Source organism: Hipposideros armiger, unplaced genomic scaffold, assembly GCF_001890085.2.
Source record: "Hipposideros armiger isolate ML-2016 unplaced genomic scaffold, ASM189008v1 scaffold_227, whole genome shotgun sequence".
In the NCBI taxonomy this organism is placed as follows: Eukaryota; Metazoa; Chordata; class Mammalia; order Chiroptera; family Hipposideridae; genus Hipposideros; species Hipposideros armiger.
The window spans coordinates 917,674-937,435 of record NW_017731577.1 but is presented as its reverse complement, the minus strand read 5'-3'; the positions used below and the strand labels follow the sequence as shown (position 1 = coordinate 937,435).

The window sequence follows — 19,762 nt, the reverse complement described above, 5'->3', positions numbered from 1 at the left end:
GGATTTCTTCTTTTGCCTCTTTTTCTATTGGATTATGTGAATATTTACAATGACTTGCAGTTTTTAAAACATCTATCCCGATACTACTCTTGTCAATGATGTTTTGCAAAATTTTTTCTACCACTTGATGTCCTGTCTTTTCACTCTTGTTATATAGCGCTTTCTTATAAACAACAACAAAAAAATGTACCCCTTATATAAATGATGAACTCTTGAGTGATAAAGGTGTGTCAATTATGGATTATAACAAATGCACCACTCTGGTAGGGGTGTGATAATGGAGGAGAACGTGTGTGTGAAGGGGATAAGTAGTTTACTGGAAATCTCTGTGCGTTTTGCTAACACTGCTGTGAACCTAAAACTGCTCTAAAAAAAATGAAGTCTATTAAAAAATAATGTAGGATGTGCACTTTTTTGTCTAAAGAATTCTTCCCTACTCCCAGGTCACAATGTTATTTTCTTAGGTTCTCTTATAGAAGAATCTAGGAAAATCTCTTACGGGAGTTTCTCTATTGTTTTGCCTCTTACACTTAAGTCTCTTCCAACTGAAATTGATTTTTGTGTTTGGAGTGAGGCTGGGACCCAATTTCATTTTTTTCCCAATTATTAATCAAATTTCCCAGGACCATATAGTAAAAAGTCTGTTATTTCTCTACTGCTTTGAAATGCCACCCTTATTATCAATAAAATGGCCACATATCCAAGAGTCTGTTTCTAAATTCTCTGATCAGTCTCACTTGACTACTTGTCTCCCTCTGCAGTAATGCCACGTGTTCTGAATTAATAGAGCTTTATAATAACGGTAGGGCAAGTACTCCTACCTATTCCTTCTTTTTTCAAGAGTGTCTTGACTATTCTTTGCCTTTTGCATTTTAGAATCAACTTGTCACATCACACACACACACACACACACACACACACACACACACACACACACCCCCTATCCGAACAAACAACAAAGAAACAAACACAAAGCCACCATTGGCATTTTGAGTGTCGTTGTACTTACAAATCAATTTGGGAGTAAGGGATATCTTTACAATATTGGATCTTTCACTCCATAAACATGGTATAGTTCATCCTTTATTTCAACCTTGAAAATATTTCCCAGTAAAGTTTCTCAAATGTCCTCATAAAGGTATTGTATATCTCTTATTACTGTATATTAGATAAAAATTGATACTGATATATAGAAATACAGTTGATTTCAGTATATTACATTATATGCATGCTAAATGCTTTTATTAACTCATATCATCTGCCAATAATAATAACTGGTTGTTTATTTTTCATTCCTAATAACTTTTATTTCCTTACCTTGATTTACTACATTGGCTGTTGTGATATCTCTTTTGTCATTTCTGATAATGGTTATTTGCCCCTTGTCACTTGCTCTATTGCCCATTCTCATCAGAAGTTTTGAAACTTGATTCATCATTTGAAACAATCAACGTTTCACTTCCTTTGTCTTCATATGATTGTTTCCCACTTCGTTAATTTTGCTCTTACTTTAATTTCTTCCTTCTACTACGTTGAGTTTATTTTGTCGTTCATTTTTAGATTAATTCTTGGCCTATTAATTTTACACTTTCTTTTTTTCTAATACATTTATTTAAGAATGTACAAATGTACATTCTAATGCATTTATAAATTTCCCAGTAAGTACATCTTAGAAGCATTATACAGCTGTTTCGGTACAATGTTCACTTTTGTTTAGTCTAAAATATTTATAATTTCTATTGTGATTTCTTTTTCATTTTGAAACTTTTCTCTAGCTATATTTTTGTTATTCATTTGCAGCTTAATTTCAACCTATGTAATTTTACTAACCATTGTCACCCCAATAAATTTTAAAAAATGGTAGAAGAACTAATTTATGACTCAGCATACAAATTTTCATAACTGTTCCATGTGTTCTTCAAAATAATGTAAACTTTGCAACTGTATGCAAGATTCTATATACATCTATCAGGTCAAGTATCTTATCTTGTCTTTCAACTCTACATCCTTACTGATTTTTTTTCCTGTCTATTTTATTCCATCAAATTGCTGACAGAAGTGAGATAATATCCAGTGCTACTGTGGATATGATTAGTTTTCCTTGATGTTATGTCAATGTTTCCTCAATACTTTTTTAAGTTTATATTATTAGGGGCATTTCGATTTAAAATTATCCTATCTTCCTACTGAATTTAAAGTTCAGACATTTATAAAGTGACTATTTTCAGTAATGGTTGGGGCTTTAAAGTCCATTTTGCTTAATATCGGTATAATTACGCTAGTGTCCACATAGTAAGTATCTGCATATACCATTATTACTTAGGTTTCACAGTGGAGGAATCAGTGGTTAAGGCATGTATCCAACACGAGATAGGCATAAGGCATAAGTGGCACAGTCAGGAGCTGAAGCCAGTGTGTCTCCAACGACTACGCTCCTGAACATTATGCTTCTCTTACAAGTTCCAAAGAGTGAAGTCAATTCAGGTTCAGGGAGTGGAAATGCTCTCATTCCAATTTCTGCAAAGAATTTCTCACAGATTGCTATCGATTTATGATTTTTCACTTAGATTTGAATTAAATTCTCACTCCTTTAATATTCTATCTAAGGTAACATAATACTTTAAACATACTTAAAGAAATTTTTAATCTAGAACTGCAGTACTCAACCTCTTTTACTTATACCCAAAAAAGAGAAGGCTTGAACGTTTTGCTCTTTCCTTTGAAATAGGCACGACTACCAGCAACTTTCACATGCTGCCCAAGGCCACAGACCTGCAGCACATTGTCTCAATCAGCCCTGACCCAAAATAGGCAGGCAGCGAGGCTGCAATATGATCGAGATTTCTAAGTGGCTGTGTACCTTTACTGACAAGGAAAAGGCTCATTCCAACCAGAATCCAGGAAAAACAGCCAAAAAGGATGGGTGCTAAGCTGTTTCATCTCTCCTTGAACAGACACATACATAGTATTTTAACAAACAGGGGTACTAAGTAGTTTATGTAAATCTTTTGTAATCTCATGTTTTTGTACATATGTCAAATTATAATAAAATCATACTTATTGTAAAAGAAAACTGTAAACTATGAAGACAATTTAAATTGCTTATGACTGCACAATCCAGAGCTAATAATAATTTTCTGCTTTTTTCTGTTAATTTGCACTTGTTTGTAATATACATGTATATGTGAATGTATACGTGTGTGTGCATGTGGGTATGTGTGCACACGCACAAATTTGAAGACACACTATCTTTAGTGTGGATTCTGACTTGTATGATTTAACTTTGAGTCATACATAATTTCATGCGTCTTTAAAAGTATTTTATTGGCTGTACAATAGCTTACCATATTATGAACATACTCAAATTTAACCACTACACTATTATTGGAAAGTTTAGTCAATCTCAAATTCTTCCCGCTATAAATACTATATGAAAATTAACATATTTACATAACACATTTTGACTCCTTCTTGAATTATTTCATTAAGTTAGAATTTTGGAAGTGAAATAGCCAGATTCTGTTAGTTAGGTCCTTTCTCTTGCTGGAACATGGCCATCCCTACTGTTACGCCAATATTGGATCGTCCAAAATATCAGGCAAAAGTCACATGTTCAGAGTAACACAGCAAAAGATGAAGGACCTGGGTCCCTGATGACTGTGGAACCATCCAACCAGCTCCTAACTGCCCATGTGGACTTCACATAAAAGAAATATAAAGTTCTCATTTTAAAACTATTTTGGATTACTTGCAATCAAATGTTTTCCAAACAGAGTAGATACGTTGCATAGAATGCTTTGGAAACACTGAAGGCTCTTAAGAGGCTTGGCCAAATCACTTCCTGGAAAGTTGAGCAAATATAACCTTTTTCCAGGATGGCTGAGAGCACCCATCTCCCCACATTCTTGTTACAATATTGTCATTCCATACACCTTTTTACCAGTTAGATAGTAAGTAACAGTAACTTCTTACTAGATAGATAGTAACTTTGCACTTTTATTAGCTTTTTGTGTTAGAATTACATTTCTCTTTATTTGTTCTTATATCTTAACTTTTAAATTAAGATGTGTTTTTCTTATAACAGTTCTTTACATGTGATGTTTGCCATATATATTAGAAGTAGCCCCAGTTTTTAATTTCCTTTTACTTTTACTTATACTGATATTTTTACTTGTCAAACTACAGAAGTTGCGTATTTGCAATATTCATGTGTGACTTACTCTACGCCTGTTAGCATAAAATCCATTACTCACTATGCTTTCCTGCATATTATGTTTCGTTCGTGTGGGAATATATTAGGTCTTTCTTATAAATATTTTTAAAATGTTATTTAGAGTTCTAACAATTGAGCTTTTAAAGAAGGTAGAAGCCACCATTGATTCTAAGGGTTTCCACAAATAAATATGCATCTTGAAGTTCTAAAGTCATTAGTCATAAAACTTTAAGCGTGAATTAGTGAATAAGTTTTAGCTCACATTGCAAGAAGGAAACTTTCATTCTTCTTTTTACAAATTGAAAGAGAATGCCTTTTCCATCTTGCTAGGGATAAACCTCTTCTGAACAATGGGATCCCTTACTCCAAATTTCTCTGCTGCCACCACATGATAGTCAGTCAGCCACAGCATTATAAAGGGATTTTCAACTCTAGGTCTATACTCGAACTTTCAGTTCCTGTCTCCAAGAGTATAACTTTTTTAAAAAAACAAACCAACAAGCATTTCATAAATGCATACTCAGACAGATGCCCACTAAATTTTTCTGTCAAGCAAATTGGAATGTATTTATTTGGCCTCAGAAAAATTACATTTTGGAATCTGTTTATAAAAACATACCCAGGAATGTTTAATAGCTTATTGACATTTTTGTAAAATGGGCGACCTACCCATTGTGACCCAAAATATTTCTTTTGTAGCAACAACAAAAATGCAGCAACTATTTTAGAAAGTAGTTTTCAATGGAGATAAAAAGATTTTGCAACTTCAGGAAAAGTATATCTCATTAAGAACAATTAAAAGAAATGTTGCTATCATCTCCCAGTTTAAAGATTTTTACCTTCATAATGAGTTTCAAAATTATAATTACATATCCATTGTCATCTGAATAGATAAGACTATGTACTATAATTTTATATGCCTGTCATATATTCTACTTATAAATTAAAAATCACAGAAGGCAAATAAACTGCCATTTTGTGAAGTTGCAACTGTAATAATTTTTCAAAAGTGTGTATTATGTTTCTTTTCTCAACATACCTTTTTTCTGCCCAGTGCAGTGTCAAAATTCTCTGTTCGGATTCCAGATTCTTGTACACAGATTCAAACAGGAATCGTGTCATCAGCAAAAGGAATGCTAGAAAAAAATAAAATTAGACCATTAACAGTGCATATTTCCTTTTTAGTAAATATATCAACATATGACTTTTGGAAACAGGTGATATCTAACGTTTCCAAAACAAATTTACATGTAAGTAAATCTATATGAATATATAAACACAATAAACTCATTGTTTATGGGAAAAGAGGCATTAATTTGACATTAAAGCGCCACCAGAGTTAATCTAAAAACTTATATGCATATAAGTTATGTTATATGCATATACACATATATGTTAATCCCCTCTGAAGCTGTTAACTTTGTCTCATTTTCGTGTAAACATCCTGCAGATAGATGCTTTAGGACAGGAGACATTGAGAAAAATTCTTATTGCTTGGAATGATTTCTGAGAGCTCCTCAGGTGTCCTCCTAGGTACCTGGCTGGATTCCATTCAAATGTATGGTAGCGATGAGCAGCACATAATGTTTAGTGGGAGACACTCAGCTACCCCTACATTCACACCCCTTGCTCTGTACACTCGTATATCTCTGTGATTGCACTGCCTGGCCAAACGTCAGAAATACTGCTCTTGCCATTTTCATGAGTGAATAAAACTCTGGCTTTGTTACCAGTTTCCCCAGGCTGGACAGAAATGGCCTCTGGCAATCGGTTGAAATTCCCAAGAATCAGACTTCTGAAAACAGGGAAGTGTATGTGGTGGCAGCCACAGCATTGGTTCCGGGTCAGTCTCTCCACTATCAATTCAATTCATGGAGAACAGAGTAATGGTTCAGTGTTTGTTCTTGTTATACCACCGATTATTCAGCTTTGATCACAAGGTTTATGGTATTTGAGGCGTTTTATTACCATATTGTATCTATCTGGAGCATGATTGGTACGAAGGAATTTCATCCCCAATATCAGAACTTTTGTTAATAAGCACAGAAATCCAAAAGTGACCATGTTGATAAAAAGAAGACTATTATTTCATTAGCTCACTAACTACTCCCCTGGAGAATATTCCAAAATGAAAAAAGTTATTAACATTTTTGAACATCAGAAATTATGCTGCTGAAGTAAAATACAGATTGTCTATACATAGTCTGGCACTTTTTTAAAAAAATTGTTCATTTTCATTAAAATTTTTGCTTAAAAATGTACCCTAAACTCAACTTCTTTTCAGTTAAGTGAAATGTCACACCTGACTACCACAGAATTTGCTTAAAAATGAAACAGAGAAACTGTGCCATATCCTATTATGTGGGCAATACAGAAATACACAGGTGGCAATTTTACCCACAAGAGGGAGCCTGTATTTTTATGTTTTTGTCACAGAACTAAAAAAAAAAAAACAAAAAACCTTGCATTAAAGTATGACATTCTAAAATGTTTGTTTGATACCATAATCTTTATGTCATATCAACTTTTGAGATAGTTAGCTTTAAGTTGGCATATTTTTCTTCAACTGTAACATAATAGTATGTCAGAAGATTAAAAATATATTAGAAAAATTTAAAATTTTCCTACCTATATTATAATTATTTTTTTCAGATATAAGAATAGAGATGTAACTGTCAAAGCAGGCTGAGAGAAAATTCTTTTTAGGTGGTAGTAACATCAGTTGGGTAAAATTGTCTAGAATTATTATGAGTACTCTGAACCTGAATTTAATTACAGAAAAGTAAAATGATATTTCAGTCATCCTCTTATCAGAAAAGAGGCTAATATAAAACAATAATTTTCTATGTATTTATGGAACAGGAAACACTAAATTAAGGTATTGGTCATTCTCACTAATATCACTTAAAACTTGCCTCAGAAAGGGTATAGCTGACATGACACCATGATCAACTTTCCTGTCTTAGAGTTGAAAAGATCTTTTTCTTAAAAATTAAAAAATCTAAGCTTGATCCCTTCATATCCTGTAATCTCCCTAAACAATATCTTAAATTACTAAGACCCTCTAAATAAATACACTCTTGGTTTAATAAAAGCAAAATGTATACATCAATTTTAAAACTACCTTAGGCAAAATAATCTTGGCAACTCTTATCAACCCAAAGTAATCTGTTCTATCACAGTCTGTGATAGACTTTAATCAGGTTGAAGTTTGTTTTGTGATCCCTTGTAAAGTGCAAGGAAGACAGATGATAAACTGTCCCCTTTCCCAAGAGTCCTCTTCTCAGCTACTTGACAATATTACATATTGGGGCAGGGGGTTGAGGAAGAAGGGGTTACTCACTGTTGCTCTTCCTTTCGGAATGCCAACCTACCCATTAAATCATTGTTTTTCCTCCCACTATGGGCTGTGAATCTAATGGACCTAAAATCGATACCTTATAAATGATACAGAAAATATATTCATTTTATGGACTAATGTACCCTAGTGTGTGAATCCTATTTACACCCTCTACTTTAAAAAGGAACAACAGGCCCATTTCTGCCATTAAAGGGCTACTCAGTCACTCTGGTGACATGCTGCAGAATGCACAGTCATACATACCGAAATGCAGCACAAGAAAAAGACCGGTGGCTGCAAACCCACCATTGTTGAAACTTTAAACCTGGTGCCTTGTACTTGTGTTAAGAAACAGAGTCAACGGGATCAAATATATGGTGATGGAAGGAGAACTGACTCTGGGTGGTGAATACACAATGTGATATATAGATGATGTATTACAGAACTGTACACCTGAAACCTACACAACTTTACGAACCATTGTCACTTCAAATAACTTCAATTAAAAAAGAAAGGAAGGAAGGAAGGAAGGAAGGAAGGAAGGAAGGAAGGAAGGAAGGAAGGAAGGAAGGAAGAGTCAGGAAGGAGCGTGCAGGTAGCGTCAAAAGCTTTGCCATGTTCTGAGACAGGTTTACAGGTCTCTGTTTCCTTATCTTGTTTCACAACTTACAAAAAATTTAGAGTGCATAAAATATTACATAATAATGTTGAAAAAATAAACACAACTTCCATTTAACAGTGAATTCTATATTGATTAAAAAAGCAGATAAAAAATTGTAAAAAGTACAAATGCTCACGAATATACCAAAGATATTCATCAAATAAACATAGTATGAGGTCACGCCACAGTTATAGATGAGCTCTGGGGTGGAGTTATCTCATCTATCAGAGGCAGCAGTGAAAAAACCAGAAAAGATAAAAAGATACCACGACTAACTGTTGATTTTTTACATATTAAGAAAATATGTTGATGAGAAGGTATTTTATTTACAGAATATTCATTAACCCAAAGAACACAGATTCTTATTCTTAGAAGGTAGTATGCTTAGAAAAAAACTCAGTTTACAACCTATTGGATACTTTATTTCGAGACTATCTTCTTCTACCTTTATTATTTTTAAGACATCAAATTGAGAGCCACCCTGTAAAATGAATGCAAAGATACAGTTACCTGCAATGCGAAGATAAAAGTATGGTTAAAAAAGAAAAAGAAAGCTAAACACTAAAGGAACTGCTATTTTCCTGGAAAAACATCATTTGACTTACTTTGTTTCAATGGGTACAAATCAAAGTAGTCAGAGCACAAGGAATAGAAAAAGCAACTTTACAAGATACTTTTTGAGAGAATTCTAGCAACAGGTCAGCATAAGAGTTCTGTTCAGTTTTACTGGCTTAAAATCCATACAGTTATACAATTTCAAAAGAAAAAAAAAAAGAACTGTTGTTCTTTATTCCATTTGCCAACCAGAGCCATTTATCCCCTATTAGATAAAGTATAATAGACTCTACCGAAAGGGTCACTGACCTTCCATTTAATGATATTGCCAGCCCCAATCTGCATTTTCCCGGCAATGTCCCTCAACACAGAATAAATGGCTGATCTCTTCACAATAACAGCTGATTTCTATTTATTAAGCTAAAAAGGTCACCATTTTCTACGGCTGGGCCGCCCTGCACTATTGATAATTTTATGCATAAACAAATGGCAAATTTGTGCCACATAAATATGCATTAGCAATTACTTTTTCCTCGGGCAACGCTCACCGCATGCAAATGCATACCTCACAGGGCCTGGTAGCTTTTGTTTTAGCTCCTGAACAGTGAAACAAAAGAGCACAATAAACAATTTTAAAATTGCCAATCAATAAGCAATGCAAATGCAAAGGTAAATGGCAAGAAATTTGCTTAGAAACAACAAAACAAAAAGTGAGGTGGGGGAGGATGGTGGAAGTATTTTCTTTTTTATATTGTTTCATTCCCTTCTCTTTCGTAATGAAAAGGCTAAAGTACTCTTGACACAGAACAGCTAGCCAGACTGATGCTCAAGCAGATGCCAGATGGGGTAAGGAGACAATATACACATGTTGAGTGTGCGTGCACACACACCCCCAAAAGGAAGGTATGGGAAAAACGATGTGATTTCAAATGCATCACCTATCAAACTTCTCATTTTTCCATTTCAGAGGTTCAAGTAATTTTAAAACTAGAAGAAGCGACAGAGGTACACAGCCAAATCTTAATTCCACTGCATGTTTCCATGTTGTCCTTTTCCAGTATCATCTTTCTCAGACAAAGGGGATATGCACAATCAATAAATAGGGCATTTTGAGGAACATGAGTAAATGAGGACTACACAATAAACAATAAAGTGCATCTCACAAAACATCTACATGCCTAGATGTTTATGATCAAAAACATTTGTCACAGATAAATTCAAGAATAGTATCAGGACACAAAGATAGGGAGGAAAGAAAGAGGTCACCAAGGAAGGAGGCAGCAGGGGTAAGAATGCCTAGGAGAACAAAAAGTGTTACCTAATTTGAACATGAAACAACTGATAACTCAATAAAAAGTTGCTATTTTTAAATCAAAAATGAACTTTAACATAAGATTTTTCTTTTTTTTTTTTTTTTGGTGTCCTCTACGATGTGCCTTTCTAAGTGTTTTACACTTGATCTTCATGGGACCCTCTACAGGTTGGTCTATTTTATAGCACAGAGGCACAGGGAGGGCAGGGAACTTAATCAGTGACTTAAGGCAGCTCTAGGTCTGGGGTTTGACACAGTCTGATAGCAGCACCCGCAAGCGTCACTACTGCCTAATACTACCAACCGCTCCTTAAAATCCATCCATTTGACCTGATTGGAAAATCTCTTCCTCAATGTGGAGATGGTTTTGCCTTTGAATAAAGAAGTCAAATTGTATTAAAAAAAAATTTAAATTATCAGGCCTTACTCAAGTAACTTTAAAGAAGTTATCAAAATACCTTAGCTTCTGTAAAATATACCAATACTAAATTGCATATTAGCCCAAAGGTACATTAGTATATGTACATGGAGAACATGCCATAGTCTTAATGATCGTTTGAGAACAGACACTTTGTGATCCCCTTCCTGATCTTAGTATAATTAAAAGTGTTACTATCACACAAAGGATTAATGAGGATTAACAAGCAAGTAGTAAAGATAAATAAATAAGTAAAGTACTCTTGGCCTAGATGCAAATGGCAAACCTAAAAATCTTAAGCTTGTATGTAGCTCTGTCCTTCTCAGAGTCAAGATATTCTTCACAGGGGCCTCTTAGAATCCTAATGGGGACACCAAAAGTCAAACTTCTTTCAAGAAGGCCGTGAAACTTCTCTTGGCACTATGTTCCCCCTGATAACATCAGTGTTGGAGAACTGGTTGCTAGCACATAAAATACCTGTTTATAAATAAGAGAAAGACATGCCCTGAGGCGGACCATTCAGGAAATGGGTTACTTACACAACCATACAGTATAGCCCCAGAAGAGACATTAATTTTCTTGGGGTGAAAAGTGTTATTTCTAGTATTAAACCCCATCTTCTTTAGAGTTAAAGATTTTTGAGAACCCAACACCAGCTTATTAATACAAAATCAGTACAGATGGATTCCAATATGATAGCAATATTTTATAAGTTAATTCAAATAACATATATAACACAATAACATATCTAGTATACTCCTATTTTGCTATGTTTTATTTTAATTTTTAGTATTCATGTCTGAACATATAAAACCTTAAGCATGTTTTTTTATTACTATCAACTAAATGCAGGAAAGTGTGCTGAAGACATTACTATGTAAGAAGTCAAAGTTTTAATTATCATCATTCCTTGCCTAACTCCTATCTATGCAAGGTAAGGATTTCAAAGCAAAACTATGATCTGGAGTTTGTCCAAAATTTGTAAGTACTTGTATAGTCTACTATGTAGAATGCATGTAACAATCAAATAGTCACATTTTGTGTGCTCGATCCCACTTTTATAGTAACAAAATTAGGTTTAGAAAGAGGGTACCTTTGGGGGGTTCAGAAGTCATAGAGAGCAACAGGAACGTCTAGCTCAAATTTTGTGTTGATGTCAGGGGGCAAGTCAATGCCTTTTTTTTATCCTTTTTTATCCTGGGTGAGGATTTGCCAGTGTCTCTACCTTAGATCCTTTCTTCGCCCTCCTGCTCTGCTGACCCCTGACATACACTGGCCTGTGGGTCAAGTTTCCCAGGCTCCCCTTGCATTTGGCTTCCAGGTGAGATCAGCTACAGGGAGAAGGGTGGAGTGCGGTGTAAGGAGTGTCAGGGTGTGTATGTGTGTGTGCATGGATTCTTGTGTGCCTGTGTGTGTGTGTGTTGTTGTGCCCCAGGCTATCTGTCTCTTTCATTTACTTTAAAAAAAATATTGAAGACAATTACATTTTGAAAATAGAGACACTATGAAAACCAACCCCTACCAACCAACTCCAAGGATCAACATCTATCAACCTGCTATTTGAATTTCTCCTCTTTCTCTACTTTTCCAGGTATCTTGGGAAGCTCCTCCATCTCTACCTGGTCCCACCTCCTGCCACACAGGCCCCAATGCTCCAGCTTCCATCCTGTGACCCTGGAAACCCTCTGTCTCCCAGAATACGGTGGTAGTAACTTCTTGCTGTTCCTGACCTCTGGGTTTCTCTTTTACAATTTATTATTGTCAATGCATAAAAATTTTCCAATATTACATGCCTCTTTTTCAAATAACCACAGTGGCTTCTCTCTTCCCTTTTGAGTCTTGACCATATAAATAAGCGCCATATATAGTGCTTATTTTATTTTACTTTTTATCACCTAGTTGCAGAACCATTATTTACCCTTTATACACAGCTCCCTTGAAGCAGGTCAAGGCAACCTCCAATATAGGACCCGTTCAATAGCATAGAGCCAAGCTTGCTGGTCCAATACTTGCCACGCCTGAAGTACGGCTCCCTATATATAAAACCATAATGCATTCATGGATCAGGAAAATCTATTCTTATTCCATACATTTTGTCAATTACTTATTTATATCCTGTTTTTATTATTATTATCATTATTATTATTATTATTATTATTATTATTATTATTATTATTGACTTGTCTTAATCTATGGGTCAATGAATGAGCAACAGAGACCTATTAGTGCTCCTGGAAATTATACCCAGTGCCTAATATCATGGGAATCTGTCAGTCAATCTTAAGGAGCTCAATCTGTAATGAAAATACATTTTTCCAATGGTAGATGACAGAGACTAGTGAACCAAGTTCATGTCTTAGGTAAGACAGTTTAACATGTAGGCATTAGTTTATTCATAACAAAATATGACCTTCTGATGTTAGCAATGAACATGCGCGTGCGAGCGCACACACACACACACACACACACACACACACACACACACACCATAAAATTGACTGATGTTAGATAGCTCTTAGAAAATTACATTTTGAAAAATTATGGGACTATGAATCAGCCATATAGATTAAATTTCCCTGAAACAGACATGTGCTTAATAATTAATTGGAAAGGAGACAAATAATATTTATGATTTTATTTTACCCAGAACACTTGAATAATTATGCAGTAATCATATAACTAGATGAAGATATACTTATCAAATTTTAACCCTAATCTGTGAGGAAAACTTAAAATATAATAAGATCCTAAAATTGAAATGATTGACTTAAATTTACAAACTGAAACTTTAACCCAGTTTAATATAAAGTTTTGTTATAAAAATATCAAGAAAAAAAGATGTGCTTTCAGGAAAAGTTCACAAGGCTTTGTAATTTTTAATGGCAGCAATCATAATGCAAACAAAGAGTGAGAGGTAGCAATGAAAAAAAGAGACTACAGCTAATAATTGTAAAGTATCTAAAACAAAGTCAGGTAAAACCAATGCCCGATGGTAAGACAATATTTCAAATACTGTTCCAGGACTGGTTTCCATTCTAAAGCTAGGGAACTGGATAAGTATTCAACACCCAGAAAAAGTTAACCTGAAACAGTGGGTATGACAGCTGTGCTAAAATCAGTACAATCAGGAGGAGAAGATACATTCGCCTGAAAAAAGATCAAAATTCAGAGTAGGGGAGGGGGGCAATCATTAAGTAGAATTATACATTTTAAGGGTTGCTATTTCAAAAAGTATAGACTTTTGTCTATATTGTCTCATGCAGAAAGAACAAGATGGTGTTTTGTTTTTGTTTCAATGGCAGGGTTAAGGCGAGGTAGATTACAGTGCCTTGTAAAACATAACTTTTTTTTTTTTTAATAAATTACCCAGCAATAGGCTTGGTTGGAGCAAAGCCAAATGATTTAAGGTTTAAGCAAGGGCTCTGGATTCAGTCATAATGAGTCACTTTCTGGCTTTGCTACTTCCTAGCTAAGTGATCTTGGACACAGTCGCTTAACCTATCTAGGCCTCAGTTTTCTCATCTGCAAAATCTTCCAAATATAATTTATACCGAAGGAAAGTAGAAGACCAAGCAAAGGCTTCAGGACCATCTGTCAGAGCTCCAAGCATAGGATTTCTGAGCTGAATGGTATACTGGATCATCTAGCTTTTAAGATCCATTCTCATCTTAGACTAAATTATTCTATTGCTCAAAGTTCAGGCATATATTTTCATACAATTCCAGGCAAGGAAGGCTAGCACTAAATATTTCAAAGGGAGAAAAGTTTGCGGCAATGCTGCATTATTAAAAAGGTTTTAGCATCACGTAGAGAAAGGATATTCATTTTTGACCAAAGATGAAGCTATTCAATAAAACACAAGGTGTTTTTTGTTAATAAAAAAACACATATCATGAGTTAGATGTATGATGACTTAAATCAGTCATATCCACCTTTAATACATTTAATACAATATTATTTCCTCCTTTTAAAAGTCTCTAGTGACTCAATTGATAAGTACTCCTTGGATACTGAGGAAACATGAACAAAGTGCGTATGCTTTTTGAACACTGAGTGCTGCTTCCTTGTGCTGTCAGCCAGGCCTTTCCACTACTCCTTCAACTGCACCTTCTGTCACAGCCACTCAGCACATGGCAACCAAGAACACAGAAAAGTGAGCTAAGCAGGGCTAAAGGGCATCTTCAAAAGAAGTGAGTCTCAAATCCTTTTTTGCAAAGCCCCAGGGGTTCCTTTAGTTATTCCAAGGAATGCTCTAAAATTTTCAAGAAATTCTGAAAACAAAATCATTTTACTTTTTTTCATCCTCTTAACTATAAAGCTCTTGAGACTTTTCAAGGCGTTTTCACTTAAACTATCTGATTTGATCCACACAGCAATTATCGACGCTAGGTATGACAAGAGATGATCCCTCTGTTGCAGATAAAAACAAAAAAAACCAAAAAACTCAGGAAAATGATGACTTGACCCCAAATCACAAAACCACAAAGCAGCAGAAAAAAATGCAAGAACCCAAGCCCAATCTTCCTGTCCACCAGGCTCTGTCACAAATCTCACGCACTACTTTCGGAACTGAGGGAGAGGTCATTTTCAAATCCCTCAAAGTATGGAAGCATTCATTTATTGCTGGAGCTATGAATGGTTATCAGGATTATGCTACACTATTTACCTTTACATTCGTGGATAGAATGTTCCCAATATTAAAAATGGGAATAGCACAGTGGTCCTCAATGGAGGGTGCCCTTGACCCCTAGGGGACATGTGGCAATGCCCTCAGACATTTTTGATTGTGACTAAGGTTGTGGGTAGATACTACTAGCATCTAGTGGGTAGAGGCTAAGGGTGCTTCTAAACTTCCCACAGGGCACAGGACAGCTCCCCACAAATAAAGAATTACCAGGTCCAAAATATCAATAGTGCTAAGGTTGAAAAACCCTGGATTAGCAGTGTTTTTATTTAAGCCAGCTGTTTTTGTCTCTTATTTTTGTTACATAATCATAATAATTCCTTCAGAATGTAACATTGGCTCAGTCCTAATAACTGGTTTGGCGTAAGGCTATCAGCTCTTGGGTCGTCCCTAATTCCACAAAATGCCCCGTGCCTTAATCTTTGCTGTTCGACAATACGTTGAACAGTGGTTCAAGTGACAGAGGTCACCATTACTGAGATAAATGGATCATAAAATAATTTGTCATGGTATTTATAACACTTTGCTTGTAAGAATGTTGACAATAAAGCAATGCAAATGGGGAAAGTCAGCAGCTTACCTCTCAATAACATGAAATGAAAATGGAAATTTATTTGAATGAAGGGGACAACCTCTGACTTTTCCATTATGTTTGGCATACATCGAAAAATTCACAATGCTCCTCTAATCTAACAAAATTAATTTGGTTTTACTTTTACACACTACATCATTTCAAAAAGCATTATTATAATTAATACTTCCCTCTTCCGAGAGAAAGCTGTCAGTCTTTACCCTTATCTTGTTCACATTCTTCTCCGAAGCCAGGGCTCTCAACTCTGTTTCCCATACACAGGGACTAGGGTACCATCTCTGGACTCTGTTCCAGTTTTAATATGAGACAAATAAAAACCCTGATTCTGGGGCAGCAAGTTGCCTCAGTCATGAAGATGCCTCATGGTATCTACTATGTGGTCTTGCTTCCTTAGTCCTTACCCTTTGGTGTCCTCAGATATGCTAGCACCTAAATAATGAATTAGGGGTTTAGAGACAAACTTTTTTAGTTCACATATCACTTTAAGAATCTGATTAAAGCTACAAACTCACTCTATAGACATAGAAATTTCCACGGTAAGAGACCCTTTTCTATGGGTCTCTTGTGTTTTTATACTTCTTGTGAGTAAAGGTACCAGCTGCCTTTCTTCAGGACTCCTTTTTTAAGCATATTTGTACAGAGAAAGCCTTAGGAGATAGAGACAGTGTCTCCCTCCAGGACAAAGAAGAGGTTTGTTTACTGTCCAGTGCAATAAAAATAACATCTCAGTGGCAAAGGTTAGTCATGCTTACTGCTAGATATAAGAGTCGGGTTCCCCAGGCTCATGTTTTCTCCCCCTGAAGTGTAGACATCACGAGGCTCTCTTTGAATCACCATGTGGGAATTGGGGCTCAGGGGACTGGTACAAATGCTGATACTCTGGCTACTACTATTGCTGTGAGTGATAAAGTGTTGTCTCTGGTCCAGGATTCCAGTGTCTTCTGCCAGCATCCATGAAACTGTGGTAGGCTGATATATTAGCTTGCAAATAGGGTAAAACTCTCAGACCCTTCACAGTGCTTAACCATACAAACACACAACACTAAGCATACCGCTTTACTAGATGGCCTTTTGTCCCCAGAAGCAAATTCAGAAGGCTAAAAGTATCTATTTTTTTATTTCTTAGTTAGTAAATGGAATGGAATGGCCATACATGGTAATATCTTAAAGTACCTTTAAAAAATTCATACAATACTACGTTAAGTTTATTTCAACAAACATATATTTGGCTAACAATAATAGTAGTAATAGCATTGATTGAGTGCTTTCTATATGCCAGGCACTTTATTAGGAGCTGAACAAATATTACTTAAATTTATTCTGACAATAACTCTGATGAGGCAGCCATTACTGTCATCATCCCAAAGGAGGAAAAAGAGATCTATGTAAGTTAAGCAACTTGGCCAAGGCTGTATAACTGATCAATGTGGAGCCAAGATCTAGGTTCAGAGATTTGATACGAACTCAGCTTATATCCTTAATCACCTTTCTTTTCTGCCTCCCACTCTGAGCAACACATTGGTAGTACAAAAGCATGGTCTCTGCCCCTGAGACGCTCATGCTCTAAATGAAGAGGGAAAGAAATTAATAGATAGCTTCAACAGAATGCCATCAGGGCTTTGATGCAGTATGCACAGGGAAGGCAGCCAGTCTCCCCGGGGAGTCAGCAGTAGCTTCCCAAACAAAAGGATGAGTGAAATGAAACTTAGAGGATGATTAGGAGTAGGCCGGATGAGAAAGTAAGGGTAATGTATTTCCAGATTTTTCACGTGAGGAAATGAAAGCCTAGACAGACACAAAGCCAAAGTCACATAGGTGCTTTGAGAAACAGGGTTGAAGTTTGACAGTTGATGAACTTTTACTATCTCTTGCTGCTCTCAAAAATTATCCCTCACTATTAATCAGGTAATAGGCAATGCTCAGAATTATCTAGTGTTTATACAGTTATTGTTCCTTTTATTATTGGTTTACATAGAAAGTCATTAGGCACTGGACATTCAAGGAAATAATATATGAATACAGTGTCATAAGACTATCTCTTTGCTAAGATGGGCATAGCACTCACAAAGTATCCAAAGGGTTAATAAATCACTTGGAAATTTAAATGTCATTTTCTGTTAGATTTTATTGAAGGACTTATCATGATTATAGACAAAGTTCCAACAAGGTCAACATCAGTGTTCCAAAGGCATGAGCAGGTAAGCTAAAGAGAGATCAAATAAATTGTTTAAATGTTACAGCATAGGTAGTTCTCACGCATGTTTCTGCAACCAGTCTAACTTCCATTAACATAGTTAGAAACTCTCTGATATGAAGAAAATTACTATAACTTCAGTTATTACTCTAAGGAGCTATTGCTGTAGAATAGAAATGAAGAGATGTAGATGAATCTGCTAATGTTCATCTTATTCACATAAAGTGTGCATAAAGAACAGAAAACAGAAGCAAGAATTTCAAGGTATTCACACCCAATAAAAAGATTTGAGGCCAGTTGTCACACTTTCTAAGATACGGGTACAGCATGTTCATATAGATTTTAATAGAGATCAGCATGGTTTTGTAGACAATATTCAGATTTGGGAAGTGAGGTAACAAGGAGTATATTTATCAAAAGAGTAAAATATTACCACAATATTCCTGGTTGGCCAGACTGATGTTTTTAGGACAGCATCACCATTACCACCACCACCACCACAAGACACTACAATGGTTGCTAGGGAAAACGGAGATGAATGTGCTGTGAATATAATCTACAGTTGCCAATGAAAGTGGAGGTAGCAATAACACAGAGCTAAATAAAATAACCACTGTCAGTCCAACAAACATTTAGGGAGTGCGTGCCTGAGCAAGGCACTATGATAAGCTGACAACTAAAGAAATCCAAGTGAGAAGTACACATGAGGATTAGAGCTACAGGGAACAAAAGGTGCTAAGAGCTTCTGGCATTTCAAGTACAATTATTTCCAGTTCTTACCTGAGTCAGAAGTAAGCAGTGGGGACAGGTTACCAAGATCAATGACAGCCAGGATCAGAATCACTGACACCAATATTATTAATATTATGCAATCTCATCAAATTGAGGGATTATTTTTGGGGTGAAAAACAATGAATATGGTTCACCAGAATTTGACTAAAAAGGAAACTAATACTTGAGGTTCAATTACTTGAAAACTACCTAAAGTTGCATAAGTAAAATTTTGACTGGGATTAAAAAAAAATAAACTTAAAATCACACTAAGGATACTCTATTAATTCAGACAAACCCCTAGTCATGAAGCAAATGCTTTTCAATACTTCAAGAATATCTGCAGATATTGTTTATTCACCACAGTTTTAAACCAATGGAAGGATCATTAGATACTTAGCATTTGTGCAAATGTTGCAAAATATGTCCTTATTAGGGGAGAATATAGTTTTCCAAGGCCTAAAACACATGATTTGGGATGTCTTCTTTAAAGAAACATAAAATTGTGACTTTTTCATATCAGCCATAATTTCACAGAGAGAATTTTATGTACAAAATAGTAAAAAAATTACAGACAGAATTTCATAGGGACACTTATAGATACAAGAAAAAGATAATTTAATCTTTCTAATGGCATGGTGGATAGTATTTTGTTGTCCTTGTTACTGACAGTTGAAAAAAGATTCATCTTTAGAACTTGTTTTTGGTAAGGCCATGTAAAATGACTGTATCAAATTTGAGGAAACCTTTATCCAATTTCTTATGAGTTACAAGATTTGGAAAACTTTTCCACAGACTAACGTCTAGCTCCATACAATCAAACCCAGTTTCTCTTCCATGAAGTTCCAGTGTCTGGTGACACAGGACATTTTCATAGCATGGAGTGAACTCTGGCCCTAAAACTTGCAGTTAGACTAATAGTTGAGCCAGCAATAGCATTATTCTTAGAAGCCATTCCCATTTTAGGTCAGCCACTGATAATATAACCATAGATGAAAGCGACTGTGGATGATATGAATACA

The 19,762-nt window shown here is 35.4% G+C and overlaps 1 protein-coding gene across 8 annotated transcripts in view; it reads right to left on the bottom strand.

The window, feature by feature from the left end:
* Positions 1–19,762, bottom strand: part of SOX5 (SRY-box transcription factor 5) — a 987,332-nt gene that overhangs the window by 725,221 nt on the left and 242,349 nt on the right. For 7 of the 8 annotated variants that reach the window (XM_019654616.1, XM_019654621.1, XM_019654620.1 and 4 more), the window contains one exon: positions 5,253–5,349. In XM_019654616.1, the coding sequence (XP_019510161.1) occupies positions 5,253–5,335 (83 nt within the window). In that variant the 5' untranslated portion in view covers positions 5,336–5,349. Of the gene's footprint in view, positions 1–5,252; positions 5,350–19,762 lie in introns of those variants that run through there. The other variant, XM_019654624.1, reaches the window with a different exon arrangement.